The 21,500-nt window shown below is 39.4% G+C and overlaps 1 protein-coding gene across 1 annotated transcript; it reads left to right on the top strand.

The window, feature by feature from the left end:
* The first annotated feature begins 12,596 nt into the window (after positions 1–12,596).
* LOC131574182 (glutamate receptor 4-like) lies at positions 12,597–19,986 on the top strand. The gene is made up of 3 exons (XM_058828594.1): positions 12,597–12,796; positions 13,947–14,105; positions 19,600–19,986. The coding sequence occupies exons 1-3, from the start codon at positions 12,709–12,711 to the stop codon at positions 19,758–19,760; spliced, it is 408 nt and encodes a 135-aa protein (XP_058684577.1). The 5' UTR covers positions 12,597–12,708; the 3' UTR covers positions 19,761–19,986.
* Positions 19,987–21,500: the final 1,514 nt, after the last annotated feature.

Below are 21,500 nucleotides of genomic sequence, written 5' to 3'. Positions count from 1 at the left end.
CTATGAAAATACATTCAGCATAAATGCAGACTTCCATGCTGAACTTCATAAAGTAGTTCAAATCATTGTTTGCTGCAGGTCATTAAGAAACTAGTAAACAGACTATTTAACAATGATGCTAATGTAAATTTTCCATGACAGCAGTCACTGGTATCCTGCTGACATATGATAATGTCCTCACAACGTGTCCTTAGAGCTCAGTAATTACTTCTGTATTCATGAGTGTATTTGGCTGGGAGTTTACCTGATCTGAATGTTAAATCTCTCTGCAAGGTTTACATGTGCTAAGTGCATCAGGTGCATGTACAACATGAATATGCTCAAAATACCTCTAAAAAAAATTACCTGTTCACCTCAGGCATTACACAATCTTCTTGCCACCACTCAAGATTCTGCCTGAAATATGGCTTTATTGAACTATTGCTTTAGCTCCTTACATTACAAGATAACACAATAAGAAACCATTTCAAGGAATAAAAAGTGAAATGCTCCAAAAGAACTGCAAAAAAAGGCTTTAAAAGAGTCTTGGCTACTTGTGTAAAACAAGTTTTTGTTATTTCAAACACCTCTTACATAGTTTGAAGCACAGTTTTATGATGATGATTCTTTCAAGCTGCTTTTAAAACTTCTATACTTTTTGGATGACAAAATTTGAATTTCAATAGTTAACAAAGAGTGCCTAATATTTTTTAATAAGTATTTTATTTTAAAGTGTCCAGTACTTGATTAAATTTACTTCCAAGTGCATAAAGAAATAATACTTTATATGAAGCATCAGTGATTACATGTGAGAAGTCATAGTAGAGAGGAATAGTCTCAGAAAACAAGAAAATGTGTATCTTTAAAAGAGAGATAATGGGGAATACAAAGAAAACAGGACACTGCACCTAACTACAGACTGCATTTAAATGGAATAGATGTGTACAGAGAAAACTCAGAAACACCAGAAGAATAATTAAATCAAGCAGTGTGTATTTCGCAAAAATTAGCTGTTGAGCCACACTAATCTCCTGGGGCAGGATAAGTGTATTACTGTGTGAGCTGATTTTGGCTGGTGTAATTTCCTTCATAGTAGCTGGTTTGGGGGTCTGGTTTGTATTGGTGCTGGAAGCAGTGTTGGTAACACAGGGATGTTTTAGTCACTGCTGAGCAGCACTTACACAGAGTTAAGGCCTTTCCACCTCTCACCCCACCCTCAGTGTGCACTGGGAGCTGAGAGGGGACACAGCTGGGACAACTGACCCAGTTGACCCAAGGGATATCCCAGACCATACAGTACTGTGCTCAGAGTATAGAGCTGAGGGAAAAAGACAGAAGGGAGGGTGTTCAGAGTGATAATGTTTGTCTTCCCAAGTCACCGTTACATGTGATGATGGACCCCTGCTTTCTTGAAGATGGTTGAACACTGGGCTGCCCATGGGAAGCGACAAAGGAATTCTTTGCTTTGCTTGTGTGAGTGTCTCTTTCTTTTCTTATAAAACTGTCTTTATCTCAGCCCATGAGTTTTCTCATTTTTACCCTTCCGATTGCCCGATCACGTTGTGTGGGGAGTGACCACGTGGCTGTGTGGTGCTGAGTTCCCAGCTGGGGTTAAACCATGACAGAGGGAAGAAGAATAAATTTGCAGTATATTGGGTACAGTGAGAAATTTAATATTTTTTCATATTAAATTCTCGTAGGAAAATAAGGGAAATGTCATCTAGATGAAAAAGCATATAGAGACTGTGTGTGACTTCTTGGAAAGCTCTTTTCAAAGTATCAAATGGGGATTTTCTTTCAGACTGTATCCCTCAGAGATTTCAGGCCCAGCTCAGTTTAGTGCTTTCATTAAAAGTATGGATTAAAAAGTTTAAAAATATTGTAGATGAAATAGGATATGTGAGGATTACAGAAGTCTGGAGAACAGTCTGAGAATCCAAAACTGTCCTAATAAATACATAATCTAGAATTAAAAATAAATTAATAAAAAAGAAATAAAGTTCAGAGAAAAATAACTAGTAAGGAGAAATGAATACTGAAAATGCCAAGTGAGGAAAGAAGTACCTAGAAGTTTAAGAGTAATAGTAAAGACCCGTGAGTCAACAGTGCAGTATTACTGCAAAAGAAGGAAAGGGAAAATCTGTTGTCAAGCATTTTGCAGGTAAGAGATAGATCAGAATAATTTCCTTCTACTTGTTTGCAGGGAGAATGCAGCTGAAGGAGTGTCAGTGGCTTTCACGGCCATAGTCCAAAACACACACAGTCACTATGGAAAGAATACAGAAGAAAACAGCAGGGAAGAGAAGAGGGCTTAGAAAGTATTAGTAGTGAAGGAATACTGCAAAAATTAGGGTTTCTTTTAGCCTAGGAAGACAAAGACTTGACAGATCTTTTAGGATATGGCAGACTGTTAATAGGAAAGACAATGATCAATTGTTACCAATTGTTCATGTGAAGGAAAGACAGAAAGATCACAGTATAACTTGCAGTAAAGACTATATAGGTCATATATTAATAAAAAAAATTGAGAGGAGAAAGCTCGACCAGGACACCCTTGGAGAGTCTTTTAGCAGAAATTCTAAAAAAAAGTAGCAGATAAAAATCTCTGTAGGAAGCTCTGGTGTATTTGTTCCTTCCCCAGAGCCAGAGGACTGGACGATATAACCTTCGGAATTTATTCCATCCCTGCATTCCTAATTCAATGACCACATGATGTGCTTTAGTAAGGACCACTTATGGGTTTTTAAAGAGTGCTCTAAGTGACATAAGGTTAGATAATTTCACCCTTTTGCAAAGTAGCATTTTCTTCCCCTAAAGGCACCCCTGCTTGCCTTGCACTTACTTAAAGATTACAGCACTATTTAGCACAGCAAAAGACTGAGAAAGTGAACATAAAATGTATTTTGGGTAATTTTTATAAGTATGTATACATCAATGATTATGAAAAAATCTGACCTCTTTTAAAAAATGCTCAATGAAAAAACTTTCTACCAATAATCCTTAGTCCTTAGAGTATGAATCATTGTTTATCAACTAGTAAATAAACCAACAGCTTATGAATTAATTTCTTTCCAGGAATCTTAGCACTAAATGGGACCATTACAGCACTAAATTGTTTCATAAACTTTACTTAATGCAACTGATAAACCCACCTTGCATCTTTGATACATATTTCTGAATAAGAAATAACTGGATTAAAAACTGACATGTCTTGACTATCAGAGTACTAGTAAGAACTTATACTTACAGCATTTAAGGCATCAAAGACTGATTCTCTAGGGAAACAGATTCTAGCTCTGCAAACATGGCACATGGCTATAGCTGAATGACAGCAATTATTTAGTCTGCAGCTTTCATGGTGTGGGGGACGGGGGCTGGAAGCCAGCTAGAGCTGAGCCAAAGAGACAGATTTATTTGAGATAAACTTTAACCCTACCATGGAGAGAATAATACAATTTTGAATACAGAAAAGCCAAAACCGTGGGCTGAAAATGCATCTTCAAATTCAGGCAATATTTTATGGGCTCTAATTAATATGAAAATTTAGCAGAAAATAGAGAATGTGTGCCTGTGATTTGAGAAAAGCATTGCATTGTACATTTTTTTCTGAAGCTGAGAAGTAGCTTCATGTAAGTAAGAAATGCTTTGGTACAAAAGTATAGATGGTATGACAGCAGGATATTTAATTCTCAGACATGCAGATACAGAACTGTTAGGGACTGGGAAATGCAAGAGAAGATCACAGGATGTAGGTGAAAAGTATCATTTTTATTGGCAATAAACCTCACTAAAACTAATTTTTTATGAGCAATTTAGTGTATCAAACTGCAGTTACATTCTATAAGTATGATTTTGCAGAAACAGCATTGAAGGTTTCCGGTTATCATGCTTGAAATATTTTTTATCAAATTTGTTTTACTTCATGAGTTAAAAAGACAGGGCAGAGGCTTCTTCTCAGCAATTTCACCATTCCCTTTCTCCTTCTGGATGTGGAATCACCCCTTTTGCTCATCCAGCATCATCAATACTGAGACTCCTGCAGCTGCATCTGATGAGGTGATTCTCTGATAGTGGTGGCACAAGCCACACAGAAACCAGTTCACTCCTTCTTATGGGTGACAACACTCGGGAGGTGAACAAGAGAAAAGAGCTAAAAACTATCACCTTCAAACAAAGGTGAACTTTGGGGTGTTTTTTCACAAGAAGTGACATGTAGGCCAATACAGCAAAATGCTATGGGTAGTAAACAGAGGATATTCTATATATGGTTCTGATATCTTCCTCACTTGGCTGAGTAGATTATGTCACAGAGGTTATGGAAAACATTTTAATGAGATCTGCTAAGAAAATGAAAAATATTTTCCATAAAATTTTGTCAAAAAAAAAAAACCCAAAGTACAAAAATGTTTAGGGGGAAACCCTTTTTTTCATGGAATTAGTGTGATGTTTTAATATGTTTTTGTGGTTTTGGTTTTTGGTTTGGTTTCAGTTTGTTGAGGTTTTTTTTTTTAATATAACCAAAAGAAACAGTCTTTTTTTTATTTAGGAAAAACGAATTTTTATTCATAAGAATTCACATTCCAAATATCTGTAATTACCTAAATTCAGTTTCTGTCTCCTGATTTTCTTCTGGTTTCTTCCCATCTCATTCCACATTGAATTCAGTTTCACTACAAAGCGTTCACCTGCAGGGAGTTGTCTTTGTTACTGTGACTGTTCTTTGCTTAGGAGATGTAGAACCAATGTCCTGATCCCAGATAAAAAAGGGAACTTTTAAGTACTGCATGATTCAGAAGAGCCATATGCATGTCTCCTGTCCACAGCAGAGGGACATGTGAGTGAATGACCTTGCTCAACTTGTACCCTCCCTTTCAGATAACAATCTGACTTTTGCTGTGGGTGATTACTAACTAGACTCCCCAGAAGTACCCAGGGGAAGCCTTCCTTTGCTTCCTTTTTTACTTAGAAAAGTACTCAAATGAAAAAGTGTAGAAAATGAGAATGAAATACACTTATTTTAAACCCTATTTCATGTAAGTTTACAGACTGTTGGTCTGACTTGCCCAGCACCTAGAAGACTAACAATAACTCATCTTGAATTCAGGAATTATTATAAGTGATGGGCAGAATCCAGCATTTTTCCCTATACAAACAAGACCAGATGGGCTCAGGTGAAATGCTTTTAAGTTGCTGCATTTTCCCCATACGCACACCTCTAATTGAGGAGGAAATTGCCCCATCCTTCAGAATTGCCTGGCATTTACTACTGCAATAAGCTGTACTTAGGAAAGAAACATTGCTTCAAACTTTTGTATTTTCTCAGGTACATCCCATGATGCAGCCCAGGTTATAAATATGGACATAAAAAAACCTATTAAGCCATTATAAAAGTAATGAATATGAGGTCAAATTTAAAGGGAATAGATTCCATTTTTTTTTTATTTTATCAAATTCCCAGGGACTGAAGCTGTTTGGAAAGTATTGCAGAATTTTCCAATACTAATAATCAATACAATAATTGATTGAGAAATAAAATGGCAAATGAAATGCTATATTAAAAAAAAAAAATACAATGCAGTGCACATGAGAAAAACAACCTTAACTATGCATACACAATAATAGGCTCTAAATTAGGTATTAACACCCAGGAAAGGGATATGGAAGTCTTTGTGGACAGTTTGCTGAAAAAATTGTCTGCAACTTCAGAGAAATACGATGTTTTAGGAATGATTAGGGAAAAAATGCATTAAGAAGAGACCAGTTTTGATGCCTTGAGAAACTACCTAGAACAGAGGCTAGACAGAGCTGAAGGAATAAAGTGGGTATTTATTAAAAAGACCCTGGGCAGTAAAAGAGCCCGGCTGAGGCTACACCCAAAATGGATGATGGATCATGTGTTTTCACACTTTCATAAGTTTTGGTCCATTTCCATTTTGGAGTTAATTGCCCAATTACAGCTTCAGGTTATGAAGTCACCTCCTCCCAGATTGCTATCCTCAGTTCACTGTTGTTTATAATTTTTGGGGCCTTAAGCTGCAATGGTGTCCTTGGTTCCCAGGCTGGAAAAGGATTGTTTTGTCCAACTAAACCGTGAAAAGAACTTGCTAACACTTCATATGAAGTTCAAAGTTATATACTAATGCATATATATATATATATATATATATATATATGTATATAAATAATGGGAAATATGAAAGATGAAACTTAAGGCATGAGTTTTACACCTGAAAAATTGTGTCTTATTTCATGTGTCCTGTTTTTCAGAAAGATAAAAGAGATAGGACAGAGAAGAGTGGCAAGGAGGACTGATATATTTGATATATAGTATAGACTATAAGATATGGGAAGACAGAAAGAGGTGACTGAAAGGTGACAGTATATAAAGTTATGTATTATATGGCAATGTAAACTTTTTTTTCATTTATTACTTTTGGGAATTTCCAGGAAATGGTCAATACAAAATAAGGCCTAAATCAAAGTACATAAACTACTTTCTTAGTATGGGGTTATGGAGTGCATTTGCATAGGATGTTGCTGGACATAGAAATAAATATAAGGCAACAACACTGTAGGCAACACAAGCAGCTCTAGAAAATCTTTAGTTTAGAAGCCTCAAAGCCCTGACTGTCAGGAGGTCAGAGGACTCAGCAAGAAATAACCTTTCCAAAGTCCCTTAAAGTTTAAAGGAAAAGTTGTTCAGCTCTCATACTCTTCCCTAATAAACCTCTGACAGTTACTGTTACACATAAGATACTGAGACAAAAATAGACATTGAGTCTAACTTAATAAGGTAGTTCTTAATTATACCAGTGTTACCACATTTTTCTCACACTGAAAAAACTCCCAGACTGATATAAGCACAATTTAGATTATAGTAAGGATTTTTCACTTTCCACAGTAACTTCTCTTTTCACAGTCATGGTGTCTTATAGTATCCCTTTAATTTCTTCAGGTCATTAGGTTTACAAAGAATGATGTTAACATGCAGCACAGTAGAAAGGAGTAGGACTGGTGGATGAACAAGTTCAAAAACCAGATGCATTGTACTGCAGTTGTTCCAGTATCAAAACAAAACTCTTAATGAGAAGTATTATTAAAAATAGTTAACTGTTCTCTCTACCCCAGAATTTAGATGAATGAAAAATAGTAAGAATGAAAATGGGAGAAAAAAATCTTGCAAAATGGAAGAAAATGCTGTAAAGAGGTTTCCTGAAAAGGAGCTCTGCTGCTGAAAGAAAACTGTATCATCTGCTTGTGCACTGCTCATCTATTCAGTACTGCTGGTATGACTACAAAAGGTCACGTGAGACCATGCCAAAGGGTGGACTGCAAAAATTCTACATAGATGCTTTGTATTTTATTTACTTTTTATTGCCTAGTAGTGCTGAGCATTTCACAAAAGACATAGCTTTGTCCCAGAGTTTACAGTCTAAGGGATCTATTTGACAGATGTGTGAGCTACAGCATTTCATAAGGCAAGAAAGTACTAAGAAAGTACAGGATGTTGACTCAATTGGTTTTGCCATTATTTATTTATTGCTGAAACATTTCCAGGGTCACACAGTGAAAGCTGCAATGAAAATTGTATTTGAAGCACGACTAATCTAAATGAAGGAGTCCCTTTTTGGGATGGATCTCTGTGCCCAGATGGCTGTGCCATAGGGAGCCGTCGTGGCACAAACACTTGCCTACTCTGAAAGGACTCATTAGGAGCCCTGGCAAACAAGCCAGGAGCATGGTGCTGTCTGTTTTAAAGCTGCCACTGCCTCTGTGCACCTGGAACCTGCTAGGAAGGGATGATGGTCGATCTTTATTTTTGTGTCTTTTGATAGCAAAACTGTCATTCTCCGTTCCTCCTCTCTGTGCTCCTAATTGTCACAACCTATCCTTGACAATTGGCACAGCCTTTACTTTCCCTCTTTGTCACTCAAGACCCCCCTCACAAAGTTACATGTCTCCAGACACATAATGACATGCCTTTTTAATAGATGGTGTAGGTGGAATTTGCATTTTGGATGCAAGAACATATAAATAGGAATCAGATTTGCTACTTCAGCATGTGGATATTTATCTACTACACATGCAACATGAACTCTGTTCACAGTGCTAAGTTTCTGTCTCCTCCATATCCTGCTTTTCCTCTGGGATTCACATAAGATGAATGCCGCTGGTATCTTCTCTGCAGTTTTATTCCTCCTAGCTAACATACAGCCTTCATCTCTTCTTTAGTGTAGATCTTCTCATATTATTCAAGTTCCTGCAGGGTCTTTTCATACAGGCATTTTGTTCAAGCACAAGACTATCTGATCAGGAAAATAGCCAACGGTTTCCAAAGCTTGCTAGAGGGGAAAAAAATCTCATTCATGCACCTTCTGCAGCAGGAGTCATTCATATGCTGCAGCAGATAGTCAGCCTCAGCTGATTCTCTACAGAGTGAGTCTTCTCTCTAGTGGTGGCCTCCAGCCAAGGCCAACATGAGCTATTTGTGCCCTAAGGCAGAGCATGCCTTCACCACCAACAGTCAGCACTCCCTAGACAGACCCCCTCTAGCCTATCACTTCCATACAACTGATGTATTCAACGAAACTTCTTTCAATAATTTCTCCATTTCTCTGATATTTCATTGTAGAACTCCGAGATCTGTCCCTCATTCCCTTAATCACCAACCACAGCCTTCCTAGTCTGCCTGAGGGGAATGCTGGGACCTCAGTTCAGAAACGGCTTCAGCACAGCGCCTCCTCAGCTGCCACCAGGAAAACACACGGGCTCTTCCCTCTGGTCTCCCCTTGCTTGGCAGAGTACAGCTATATTGGTTTGTGCAGCAAGGCTGGGCTGGGAGGGTGTGCTGCTGGGGTGGCCTCTGTCACAAGACACCACAAGCTCCCAAAAGAAGCCTGTTTCATCCAGCTCCAAAGCAGATCCATCGCTGCCCAAATCTGAGGCCATCAGTGATGCTTGGTGGCACCTCTGGGAAAACATATTTAAGAAGGTGGCAAAAAACACTGGACAGCAGCTGCATGAGAAAAGAGTGAGACAAATGGGGAAGAAACAGCCCTGCAGACATCAAAGTCAGGGAAGAAGGAGGGGGAGGAGGTGCTCCAGGCACTGCAGCAGCAGTGGTCAAGACCATGATGGAGCAGGTAACAACACTGCAGCCATCGTACAGAATACCCTACGTTGAAGCAGGTGGAAGTGACTCAAAGAAGCTGCAGCCCACTGAGAGCTCATGCTGGAGAAGGTTTTCTGTCAGGAACTGCAGCCCATGGAGAGCATCCAGTGGAACAGACTGTTCCTGAACTGTCCCCAGTGGGAAAGACCCACCATGAAGCAGAGAAAAATAGCAAGAAAGGGGCAGCAAAGTTTTATGGACTAATCAGAACCCTCATTCCTCATCCCTCTGTACTGCTCAGGAGGAGGAGGGAGAAAAGTCATGAAAGAAGGAGTGAAGTTGAGCCTGGTGAGAAGTGTTTGTGTGTGGGGGGGTGTTTATAGTTTTGTCCTTGTTTTCTTACCATCCTATTCTATCCCTCACTGGCAATAAATTGAAATTACCTTTACCCAATTTGAGTCCATTTTGCCTGTGATAGTAACTGGTGAGTGATCTCCTCATCTTTACCATGACCCATCAGCTTTTTCACCCCCTCCCTTTTGGGAATGGGAGAGCAGCTTCATGGGCACTTGGCAATCAGTTAACCCACTAAAGTGGTAAAGAGTCTAAAATCTTATCTCACCTTTCCTCTCCTCCAGCCTTAATCCTGATTACATCCGTGTCACCTTTCCTGTTCCAGTTCTTCTGTAAGATAAACATTGTGATCAACTACTTAATCATCTCCCATTCACTTCTCAAAACTTACTGAAATGGGATTTTCTCCCTTTGATACTACAATTCTATATATTTTTTTTTTCCCCTTGTGTCTTTTAAACAAAATTGCTACAGTATGGCCCCAACCTCTTTCTTTCCTCTCCTTTCCACAGCTGCCAAAATGATCCTGAGCTGTCTGAGCAAGGGAGTGTCAAGTGGAGGACAGGATTATTTCCAGGAATAGCACTGAGTGATACCATTACAGGAATACTGGGTTCATCTCTGACAGTGAACATTAGAAGCCAAAGCTAGAAAAATGCAGGTTTTAACAAATGAGAGTAGATATCAGCTTAAACAACTTAGCCTGGGAAGTGATGGATTTCCTGTCTCTTGAAGTCTTTAAATCAAGATTGGATGTTTCTCTAAAATACATTGTCCAACTCCAAGAGAAATTACAGATTTGATGCAGGAACTGCTGGGTGAGACTCTTGGTCGGATCAGGTTAGACCACTGTATGTTCCCTGTGCACTCCCAAATTCAATTTAAATTAACATGTTACCATTTTATTTTAAAAAGACCAAAGCATATTCCTCAGCTCAGATAGTAGGCAGTAACTTGCTGATCCATTAAAATGGATATATGTCTACAATCCTAATATTTAATACTTATTTTTATTTATGTGAATTCACATGCATATGTGACAGCAAATTAACTAAATATTTTTCCAAGTTCACTTGCTCCTACTGGCGAAGAACCAGTCAACCATGGAAATATTATCTCATTTTCACTGCTTTTTATCTGGGTTTACAAAGTTGGAAAAGTTAAATGATGAAGAATGGAGGAATAGAGGAACCAGACTTTGGGGAGAATTTAGGGAGACAAAGGAGGCAAAGCAAGGGAAAGAAAATCAAGCAAGAGCAAAAGCAGAGTTCACAAAAAGAGATGGGTAAATAATGTGAAGAACAAGCCTGCCATTTCAGACAGAAGACTGGAAAACGTGAAGGGAAAGTAAACAAAAGTAGAAGATTTACTGAAACATAAAGGAATGAGTATTCTGAAATGCAGGTTAAGTCTGTTTGCCATTGATCTGCAAAGAAATCTTTCAAAAAGTAATTCATTTACAGGAACTCTGCCGTCTCCTGAACACACACACACACACACACACACACACACACAGAGGCACACAGCTGGACATGTCGATGCTGATAAGTCTGTCTGTATATACATCTCTACTTTCAATGATCTCTGCTTACTCTCCCATGTGGTAGATGCTAAGGAGTCTACAATCATTCTTCACAAATCACTGTCACCCTCTGCAGCAAATAGAGGGGTTTTCTTTCACCCTCCAACAGGAGAGTTTGAGGACACAAGGTGCAGTAAAAAACTAAGAAAGTAAACTTGACTGAAAGGAGAAAACTCTGATCTTGGAGCAAATGCGTGTGTTTCAAAGCAGAGCCACAAAGTTCACCTTAAAAAAAAATCAATATTCTTTCACATTGCCAATTAACAATTTAAAATTATGCTGTTGCAACTCCAATCATAGATAGAAATATCTTGTAAAGCCACATGTGAAGCTAGAAGCTCCCTCCTCTGACATACAGCTATTGTTGGATGATTTCATTACCTATCATTTATTATACATATTTTTTAATTATTAACTGCAATAGACCCAAATAGACCCAGATTTCTGGCATCTCCTCTGGGAAACTTCCAAGGCTTGAAGAGAAAAATTTAAAGGCACCAAAAACAGACTAGAGATGAAAAGAACCCCATTTTATTTTTTTTTCCCCACTTAGAAATATTAAAAAAAAAAAAAAAAAAAAAAAAAAAGAAAGGTGGAAGGGAAGCGAAAATAAGGCGGAATAGGAGCAGTGAAGTTTTCCTTTCCATCCGCTCTCCCTCCCTTTGGCACGAGTGCCACAGCGCTGAGCGCTCGCCGGCTCTCGTGGCTCCGCTCCGCGCTCTGCCGCAAAGCCGGGCGGTGCGCAGGGGTCCCGCGGCTCCGTGCGGAGGGGGGACCCGCCTGCCCATCCGCGTCCCCGCTCCGCACACGCACATCCTCCCCGCCACCTTCCCTGCTGACACCTGCTACTGAACAGCAGCACCCCAGCGATGGGCAGCAGCGGCCGAGCCTCCCCGCCCAGCCCGGGGCACTGACCTTGCCGGGCCCTCTCTCCCGCCCTACGCCCGCAGCACAAAGTTCCGCCACGCTGCGCGCCCGCGGATCGGCGAGCGAGCGGCAGGAGAAAGGCGGGGGGGAAGCGGGCCGGAAAAAAGCCCATCAAACCAAAAAAACACCCCCCAAAAAAACGCCAAACGAACCAAAAAAACAAACCGACCAAAAAATTAAAAATAAAGGCACACGGCGCGCCTGTGGCCGGCGCGGGCGGGCTCCGCGGCGCGGGGCGGAGCGGGGGCGCGCACGGCGCGGCGGCGGCTCCCGCCCGCGGCGGTGCGGGCGGCGGGGGGCGCGCACGGCGCATGTCCGCCCGCGCCGCGCCTCCGCCAGACGCTGCCCCCCGCCGCCAAACTCACCACCATCTTCTGCATGTGCAACATTTGCAGCCGGACACACTCCGCTCCCCGGCGATGGAGACTGCGGGAAAAATCCGCCGCGGCGGCATGGCTTGCTGAAGCGGCAGCCGGGAGAGAGGCAGAGCGCGAGCGGGAGGGGATAGCGAACAAATTCTAAAACAAAACCACCAGGAAAAAAAAAAAAAAAGAAAAGAAAAAAGAAAAAGGAGGAAACCTCTCTTTTTCTCCCCCTTCCCCCTTTTTTCCTTTTTTTTTCTTTTTTTTTTTTTATTTTTATAATTTTTTTTTTCGTTCCTGGTTTTGTGTGTATCCTCCTCGCCCTCGATGCCTCTTTGAGCAGCATCCAGCGAGCGAGCGGGAGAAGGCGAGACAGAGAGGCAGAAGAGAAGATGAGGATAATTTGCAGACAGCTTGTCTTGTTGTTTTCTGGCTTTTGGGGACTAGCAATGGGAGCTTTTCCTAGCAGCGTGCAAATAGGTAAGCGCTGCATTGGGCTGCGTGCGTGTGTCCAGGGGTTCAATCCTTTGCGAAGTGAGTTGGAAGGAGGCTCTGAAGGCAGTTTTTGCAGATTTCTCCTCCAGCACCATCCCATTTCCGTGCCTGCACGAATCATCCTCGTGTTTCTGTATGTGTGCCTCCGTGTGTCTGTGTGTGTAAATATTTCTGGGTGCGTTCGCGTGCGGGAGGGAGGATGCTCATCTTGTGCAGAACTCCTTCCAGCCCCGGCTGTGCGATATCGGCAGGGCAGGAAGGGGCTCGGGGCTGATGCCCCTTGGCTGCTTCAGCCCCCTCCGACTCCGCTTGCTTTTTTCCTGACTCTCGAAGGAATGGCGAGTCCTGGGCACCGGAGGTTGCGGTAGCCGGCAGGGATGGGGGGGGTAAAAGGCTACACCATCCTTCGTTCCTCTCTGTAGTTGGAAAGTTTAGGGTTTTGTAGGTGTCTCCCTGTAGTCCTGTGCCCCATCCTCACCCCTTTCCCATCGCTTCTTGCTTCCCTCTTTTCGGATGTGTTTCGGATGGGACGCAGCTATCTGAATTCTTTCCAGCTCAGCTCCATCACTGCATCATTTCTTGTGGACTTGTAAAGATGCTGCTAATAAGGCTGAGCTGCTCCTTGCCTGCACATGGCTGCAGAGGAGCAAAGTTCATTATAGTCCTCTTCAGTGAGGATTATCCTATGCCGAGTTGGTATTCTTTTTTTTTTTTTTTAATCCAGAAAGCATCGTTCCGCTTAATCAGCCCGCCACTTAATGTGAGAGGCTGTTGAGCAGCTGATTTACCAGTGTGTTCGGTATCGGGGAGATGGAGGCTAAACACTTTAAAAGGTCACTGTAATCATGACAAATCTGGGTATTTATGTATGAAAGGCTGAAAACCGAGAAGTCAGAAAAGAAGCCTGGATGCATCAGGGAGGTTAAAATCGATTGAGGACGGTGATTTAAAGGCAGTGGTTGTGATTATGAATATGATTAGTTCCTTACCCATTAAAGTCGTAGGACTTGCCTTACTGTGCAGCTTTGGGAGAGACAGTTGCTCAGTCTTAAGAGACAGTAAGTAGCTTGCAAATGATTTACCCAGCTTCTTTTGCTTTTTTGCTTTTTTTTTTTTTTTTTTCTGTTTTTTGTAGGTGGTCTCTTCATCAGGAACACAGATCAGGAATACACTGCTTTTCGATTAGCAATCTTTCTTCATAACACCAGCCCCAATGCATCCGAAGCACCTTTTAATTTGGTTCCTCATGTAGACAACATTGAAACAGCTAACAGCTTCGCTGTAACAAATGCCTGTAAGTAAACATGCCACTGATCACACCACTTTAGGCATAAATTGCAGGAGACCACATCGTTGTCTTGCATTATAAATACATCAGGAAGTCTGTCTTCGGTACAGATACCCTTTGCAGAAGAGCAAAAGGGGTAGCAGCCCTTGTTAGTTCCTTAGTGGAGCAAAATCACCTCTCCTGCCTTCTGTTGACTAACCTGATGTGACATTTACTTTAGTAAAAAGTAAACTACAGTATTACTGTAGTTTCTTGCTTCCTGGTGGTCTGTGGGGATTAATTTTGTTGTTGTAAAGAAAAATGATGAATGTCTCAATAAGTGCATAAACCCCACACTAAACTCTTGTTTGCTTCTGTGCATGTTGTGCCTTGCGTGTATTTGAAAATGTATGATAATGTTTGTGCTCCCAAATGCTTTTCTAATGGCTGGAAAGGAGACAGGGAAGCAGTGGTGTGCAGGATAATATATCTGAGTTGCTTGACGCTGCAGTTGATCTGGTGATGTCACTTGAGGCAGCCCTGCTCTTATATTCTAGGTTGTAAATGTCTCTTACCATTTCGTAATGCATACATCCTGTGGATATGTCTCTATGCATCCATACATTGGTGCCAAATCAAGTTAGTATCTGATCTACTTGATTTCACAGACCACCTCAACTGGAACAAATATTCTCGTCCTACTATATATTTTATAAACACACACAAACACACCCACATACACACAGATGCACATACACAATGAGAGGAAGACACAGAAAGAAATGCCTTTAACAAATGAGGTAACACTTAATTTATTTTTTATTAAAAAAGAAAGTGACATATAGTTAGCTGAACTTGCTACATTTCACTTCAGGGTCTTTACCAGTGGTTAAAACACATGCTAGATGCACCTAAACTCTGAGAGGGGCAAAGCATTATTTCTATTTCTTTTTGTGTATTTCTGGCTGCTTAAAAGGAATTCATGTTATTATGTAAGACAGTGGTATACAGTGGGGCAGAACTGAAGACTGTAGTAGCGTTACTACTTTGATGTTCGTATTTCAGGACTCTATAGGTTTTCCTCTGTAGCTCTTAAGTTTTCGAATCCCTCCTCTTCATTCAAGACTGAATTGCCTCTGGAAGTAGATGCACTAAGCAACATTGCTGAGCGAGTTTAAAATAGAAACGTACTGGAGAATGCCTTAGTGTTCATCGTGCCTTTGAAATACGTGCTGTGTTTTTCTTCACTTTCTCACTGCCATCTCTGTGGCACTTTTTAATATGTAAACATACAATATGCTGTGCAGTTCTCATGAATAATTTATTGCATGATTGCTAAATTTATTTATACGAGTCTTTGCTACTTCAAGTTTCAGATGACCTTGCCACCTTGTTTAAGAGGAAAAGCTTCTGAGCTGCCAAGATGGCTCCATTCATTTTATGCAGGGAAGACTGATGTCCCATAAAGTGTGAATTCTGTATTAAGCAATGTATTAGTTGTGCTTAGCGTTGAAATCAGTATCAAATTCCAAAAGGTAAAAACATTTCAAAAGATGCTTTGAACCTGAATCAGGTCTGTGCAGGTGTAGTTCATTGAGAAAATATTACAGCCCATGTCAACTTTTGCAAGCACTGACAGTATTTATTCCATGGAGACCAATGACACAGTACCTTTTTTAAACTTAGATTTTTAGTAAAAGAGGATGGGACTAAAATTTTTGTGTACTAAAATCAGTAATTTTAGATGAAGTCAATTATTCTAGATTCTGCCTATTCATCTAGTTCTGACAATTTCTCAGGCTATTGTTACTTTTTGGATTAAGGATATTGCTTAGTCTTTCAATTGGAATGTTAGTGAATTAATTCTGATTTGCACAAATTTAAAATTGTCTAAAATTAGACCACTTTTCTGTGTAAAACTAAACACCTTAAATTCAAATAGTGTTTTCCCAAAACTTCGCTCATTTGCATTATTTGCTGCAGATTCTTCTCTCATTCCAACCACCTTGTGTTATTCTTGTCTTATATTTAACTGAGGAACACCTCTCCCATTATGTTTGCTGTCATTTATAAAAATAGTGATTCACAACCTGATTCTTTTTTTTTTCCTCTTTAAGCTGAAGCCAGTTTGGTTCCAAAGTGTTTAATGGCTTTAGAAATGATGAATCCTTGTAGTATGGGGGGAGGCAGAGAAGAAAGGAAAAATTAGATTTATATGCTTATGTGTGTGTATGCTCATACAATTCTGTACGTCTGTATTAAATAGAAGTATTCCTAGAGGCCTTATTTTTTTGTTTCTAGTTGCCACTTAAATCCATACATATTTTTGCATTAGTCCAAGTTTGCATTTATTTCACGTTTTGCAGTCTTGTGCCAATAATCTGACTACTTCTTTTTAAAATCATTTTATTACTGAAGAAAATTTTTTAAACAACAGATATTCTCCTAATGAAATGTAGGCAAACCGACTGACAACTGAATGAACATATCTTATGTTCCTTAAGCTAAGTGTGAGCAGAGTCCTGCAAAAATCAATTGTCTGATAGCTGGAGGACACTAGCTTCCATGTGATTGAATTCGCTGGCTTGACAGAGGCTTCTAAAGCGCAGATGTGTGAGTTTTTCTAACCTAATTAAAGAAACCCCCACCATCAGCTCTGAATTAAGTGATTTTATGATAATATGAAATGAAAACTCTTTGCTGAACCGCTGTGAAACAGTGGGTTTGGACCTTGCTATTTGCGTAGAAATTACTCAGAGCACATGTCCCCAAATATACAGTACAAAAGCCTTAGAGCTGCTGGACCGAGATGAATATTCATGTGAGTTCAAGCATAAAGCTCTGAGACATTACCAGTTTCGTCTGTTTCTGTTTCCATTTGCTGCAGAGGTTACTTGTGAAGGTTCAGGGCCTGACCCTTTGCATGTGTCAGGGAGAGTAGACAGATTATTCCAAAGGACTATGGATGGCATACTAGCAGGTAACTCACTGCAACACTGGCAAAACTTTAATTTTAATTTTTTTTTCTTTTCACTAGGTAAAAATCATACATCAAAATGTTCACCCAGGAGTACTTTTGGAACTTGAATAATTTTGTGTATTCAATGTCATAGCTAATTTCCAATGGTTATTTTATGCATTTTTGTTTTCTTCTAAAAAACATAGAAGATTAGTATTTTTATTTTAAATCTTGAATGCATATGAAACAGGTTGCCTTAGCAGATAGAATCTGTTGTGAGTTATCAAAATTGATCTGATCTATATCACTTTGGAGATTTCAGTCCTTTTTCTTTTCCCTTCACATTTGCGTGTTTTATTTAAACCCTGTTCATTTCTTTTGCACTACATACATTATTCAGAGAATCCCTCTTACTGACAGAACTGAAATTATTCCAAAACATGAATAGTACAAGATTCTTCCTCATCAGAACACAATACACCAGAGCTGAAACATTTGTCTATTGGCATACATTGGTTTGCGACTTATAAGCAGGAAATTCTGTTCATGATTAGAAATTTACCTGCATTGAATTTGATTTCAGATGTTGCAGCAATATATTGATTTTTGGAGAGGATTTTATATATTTATTCTTTAGCTGAATGCAAAATAATTTTCTTCCCTCCGTGCACCATCTATATACTACATCAGATATAGTACACTAGTATATCTCAGCAACACAGTCAACATTAAACATGCTTGATTGCTTATGAGAGGTAGTGCTATAATTTTACAAAGAGCTATTTCCCTTTAGCTCTTGTCTTGTGGTTGACAATTTTTCTGTTGAAGTTTCAAAAATCCTTAATCAGTAGCAACTTGGAGTTCTTGCACAGAATTAGGCTAAAGGGGATGAAGAGAGATTGATTCTAGTCTTTCATTAGTGTTTTATACTAAAAGCTAAGCTTTTCTCTCTGAGTCTGTTTGACTTCTTGTGTATTCTGAGATGAATATATACCTAATAAGTGTAATTTAGGGATAATGAGACACTTCCTTCCTCTTTTGCACAGTTCCATTCTTACTAGATTCTAATCCCAGTAGATGCAAATCCCCTAAAACATAACCTTGTTTATTATGTGCCACATGGATGAGAAGCCTACTGGACTTAAAAATTTTGTGTCTTGGAATAACTTTCCTCTTTCTCCAAGAGTTATTGTCTTTGACTTTTGTGCCCTCTAGATTCATGTGAGGTTTATGTCCTGAAATTGGAGGGCCTGATTCTGCCTCACTAGTAGGAATGCAGTTTCTGAGGAAGATCTACAGAGGTCAGAGGCAGCCCTGAGGACATACAGGAGCCTCCTTTGTCATCCTCATCTCTCTGTGTGTTTGTCTCTGGGCTTGTGCATGCTACTGAGAGGAGAAGCAATGTCATTTTGAAGTTAACTTTCTGCTGAGAACTCCAGAAAGCTGAGGAAATAGACTCACACATAGTATTGCCCTTATATTGTGACTATCTGTCATTTTACCCCTACAGGAGTTTCAACTTTGATTTACTCAGCTGCATCATAATGGGATTTTCATTAAATTTGGTTATTAATTCTGCGTTATAATTACAATTCAATTTAGCGATAAAAGCGTAACCTTGGTTGAATAATCAGTGTCATTTAAAACCGTGGTGTTCTTTATTTAGAAAGTGAGTTTTCGTACAGCTGAATGGTGTTTTGCTATCAAGAGCGGAGCAGTATTCCCAAGGATGCAGTCTGGAGTGTGTTGGAAGTTACCATACAGTCAGCTTTTAACTGCAAAAGCAAACAGCGTATCAGTTGGCTAGAAAGATGGGACTGGATTAAATTTTAACCTTTTAAATAGGTTCATTTACAAACAATTCCTTTGAAGTGAGTGTTTTGCTTTAATACATGGAATTTATCTCAAGCTAGACTCCAGTTATTGAAAACAATTTCTCTTAACATTTTTTATATTAGCACTTGCTGATGGAATCAAAGAACGTGTGTGTACTCAGGTGTCATCTGCCGTAAGAAGGATTCTGTATATTTCTAAGAGATAATAATAATAACATCCATATTCAAAGAGCTTCATAGCTCTAAATGTGATATTTGTAAATAGCCATACAACAGAGAGAAGATCAACTGTCAATATCTCCAATCCATCAGAGTCTGGTTTTAATTTTCAAGGTTATTGTTCAGAAAATAGAGGAAGGGCCTTCACTGACACAGTCTGAAATGGAAATGGAAAATTTCTATTTCCATTTCAGTTTTACCCTGGAAATCCAGAGTATTCATTTCCCTGGCATTAAACACGACTTTTGTCCTAGCATATTACTGGACTGACTAAAACTTTAAACTCAAAAGCTTTATAGTAACCTATAGAAATAATTTAATGTTCATTTCAGAGGATTAATAAGAAAGATTGTGTTCCTCCATTCCTTTTGCAGTAGGCAATGCAGTGCAGTACTTCTTGTGTAGGACAAAGCACTTTAAGAAGTAAATTAAATTGATTAACTTCAGCTTTATCATTGTGATCTAAGTTTGTATGCTAGTCTAAATAACTCAGGCATTTCATTTTTAGGTCTTGATTGTTTTGAGACTTGCTTGTTCATGAGAGGGGAAGACGTCTGCTTTGATTTCTTAACAGTTTTAGATCCTACAGTGAATTGTGCAATTTCAGATTGTGAGCAGGTGAAGTTCTTTGGATTTAAACATGTTGGACCAAATAGTCGTTTCTCATAGTTCCTATTCCTTAATATATGACTGATTTAAGGATATGAAACTGTGCTAGTGCAAAAGTGAACATGTCTCTCTGATTGCACCAGTGTAATAGGGAAAAATTGGTGTTTTCTCTGGATTTCCATTCCTCTGGGTATTTAGCTTGAGGCAAAGATTTTGGACTAGTACAGCGCCAAGTCTCCTTCTGCAGCTGAGGTGGGATACTGAAGTTATGTGGTAGGACACAAAGTCAAACTAGATAATTTATTCCTCTGTAAATCAAGAATTGTTCTGATTTTTGGAAAATAAATTTACTCAAAAGTATCTGATCACAGTGTCTTCTTTTGAAGTTTTGGCGTGGCTTTACTTTTAACAATTTTCTCAGAAGTTTTAGCATCTTCCTCTATCTAGTTCAGGTTCTTACATAGATTTTGGTTTTTATTATAGTTTATAAAGATATTACTGGCTTTTATCAGCATAGATGTGGATTCAATTGTTTGTCAATGCAGTTATATCTTGAGTAATCTCAAAAATTCTGTATTAGTGGTGTCTGCTTTCAGTCACCCAAGTTCAAATAGAAAGGCTACCCTACATTTTGGCACTCAGAGACATTCTAGTATTTTCCAGAGTCCTTAGCAACACCTGCCTTCCTGTTGGGAGCTGCTTACTGCTGAGCACTTGGGAAAATCTGTCCTCTGTGCAGTAACACATAGGGCAAGTGTCTTCTGTCAGTAGTGCTGCTTCCCTGTGAGGACTGTGTTTCCTCCCTCTCTTTTCTCCCATAGTCCAGATGAAGTCTGCCTGACTTGTACAAATAATTGCAGGTTCCATATGGTAAAAGGATGGAACCAGAGTGACACACACCCATCACCCTTGTCCTGGCAATGCACTGGAAAGACCCAGCTCGTCCTTCCTCTTCACCATTTCCTCCAGAGATGACTATAGCTAAGTTTTATGTTGGGCTCAAGGGGGAATTCCAGGAAACTTACAACAAAGCTACTGTAATGGCTAGATTTTGGCCAGCTATGCTAACATTAACAAATTCCAATGCAAACACTGGCCCTTGTCCTGCAGCTTTTTTTCCCCCAGACAGAGCTGTTTGTGATTTAAATAGGGGCTCTACCTGAGCAATGACTGCAGATTGTAACCTCTTAAAAAGAAGGAGTAGTAGGAATCCACTTTATTTGCAAGGGGAATGTTCTCGTTTTTCATCTCATAGCTTAAATTTTTAAACATATTTAATTGCTTAACTCCTATTATTTTTAAAAACCAAAATATTTAGCAATTGGACCCCTGGTATATAGTTGTTAACAAAGAAAGTCAGTTGGGCTACTGTTTTCCACAGGCTATTTCAATTTTGTATTTATATGCAGAAATTGCTCCAGAAGCATGCAGGCTTGTGCAGTACCTTCCACTATATTCATGGCTAACATGCAGTTGTTTTTTTCCTGTAAATACAAATAAAGCCCAAGAGAAAGAAAAAGTACTTACTCTTCTCATTAGATTATTTATTAGACTTTTTGTGGACAAAGGCTTTAAACACATTTTGAAGATGTATTAAAATACATAATCATTTAACTATTCATAACAACTCTGTTTCCCCCTTTCAGACCCTCTGTGGGGTAGGTCCTGTGCCATTTCTGCATGCCCACGCTTCCAGTTGCTTCTGTAGTGTATTTTCATAGTGAACTTTTAAACCCATAAAATTGCAACTTCATTTTGATTTGCACATGTTGATGTAAAATTCAGATATTCTTAGTGAAT

The sequence above is a fragment of the Poecile atricapillus genome, chromosome 1 (genome assembly GCF_030490865.1).
Source record: "Poecile atricapillus isolate bPoeAtr1 chromosome 1, bPoeAtr1.hap1, whole genome shotgun sequence".
Lineage (NCBI taxonomy): Eukaryota > Metazoa > Chordata > Aves > Passeriformes > Paridae > Poecile > Poecile atricapillus.
This window is presented reverse-complemented; position numbering and strand designations above follow the sequence as displayed.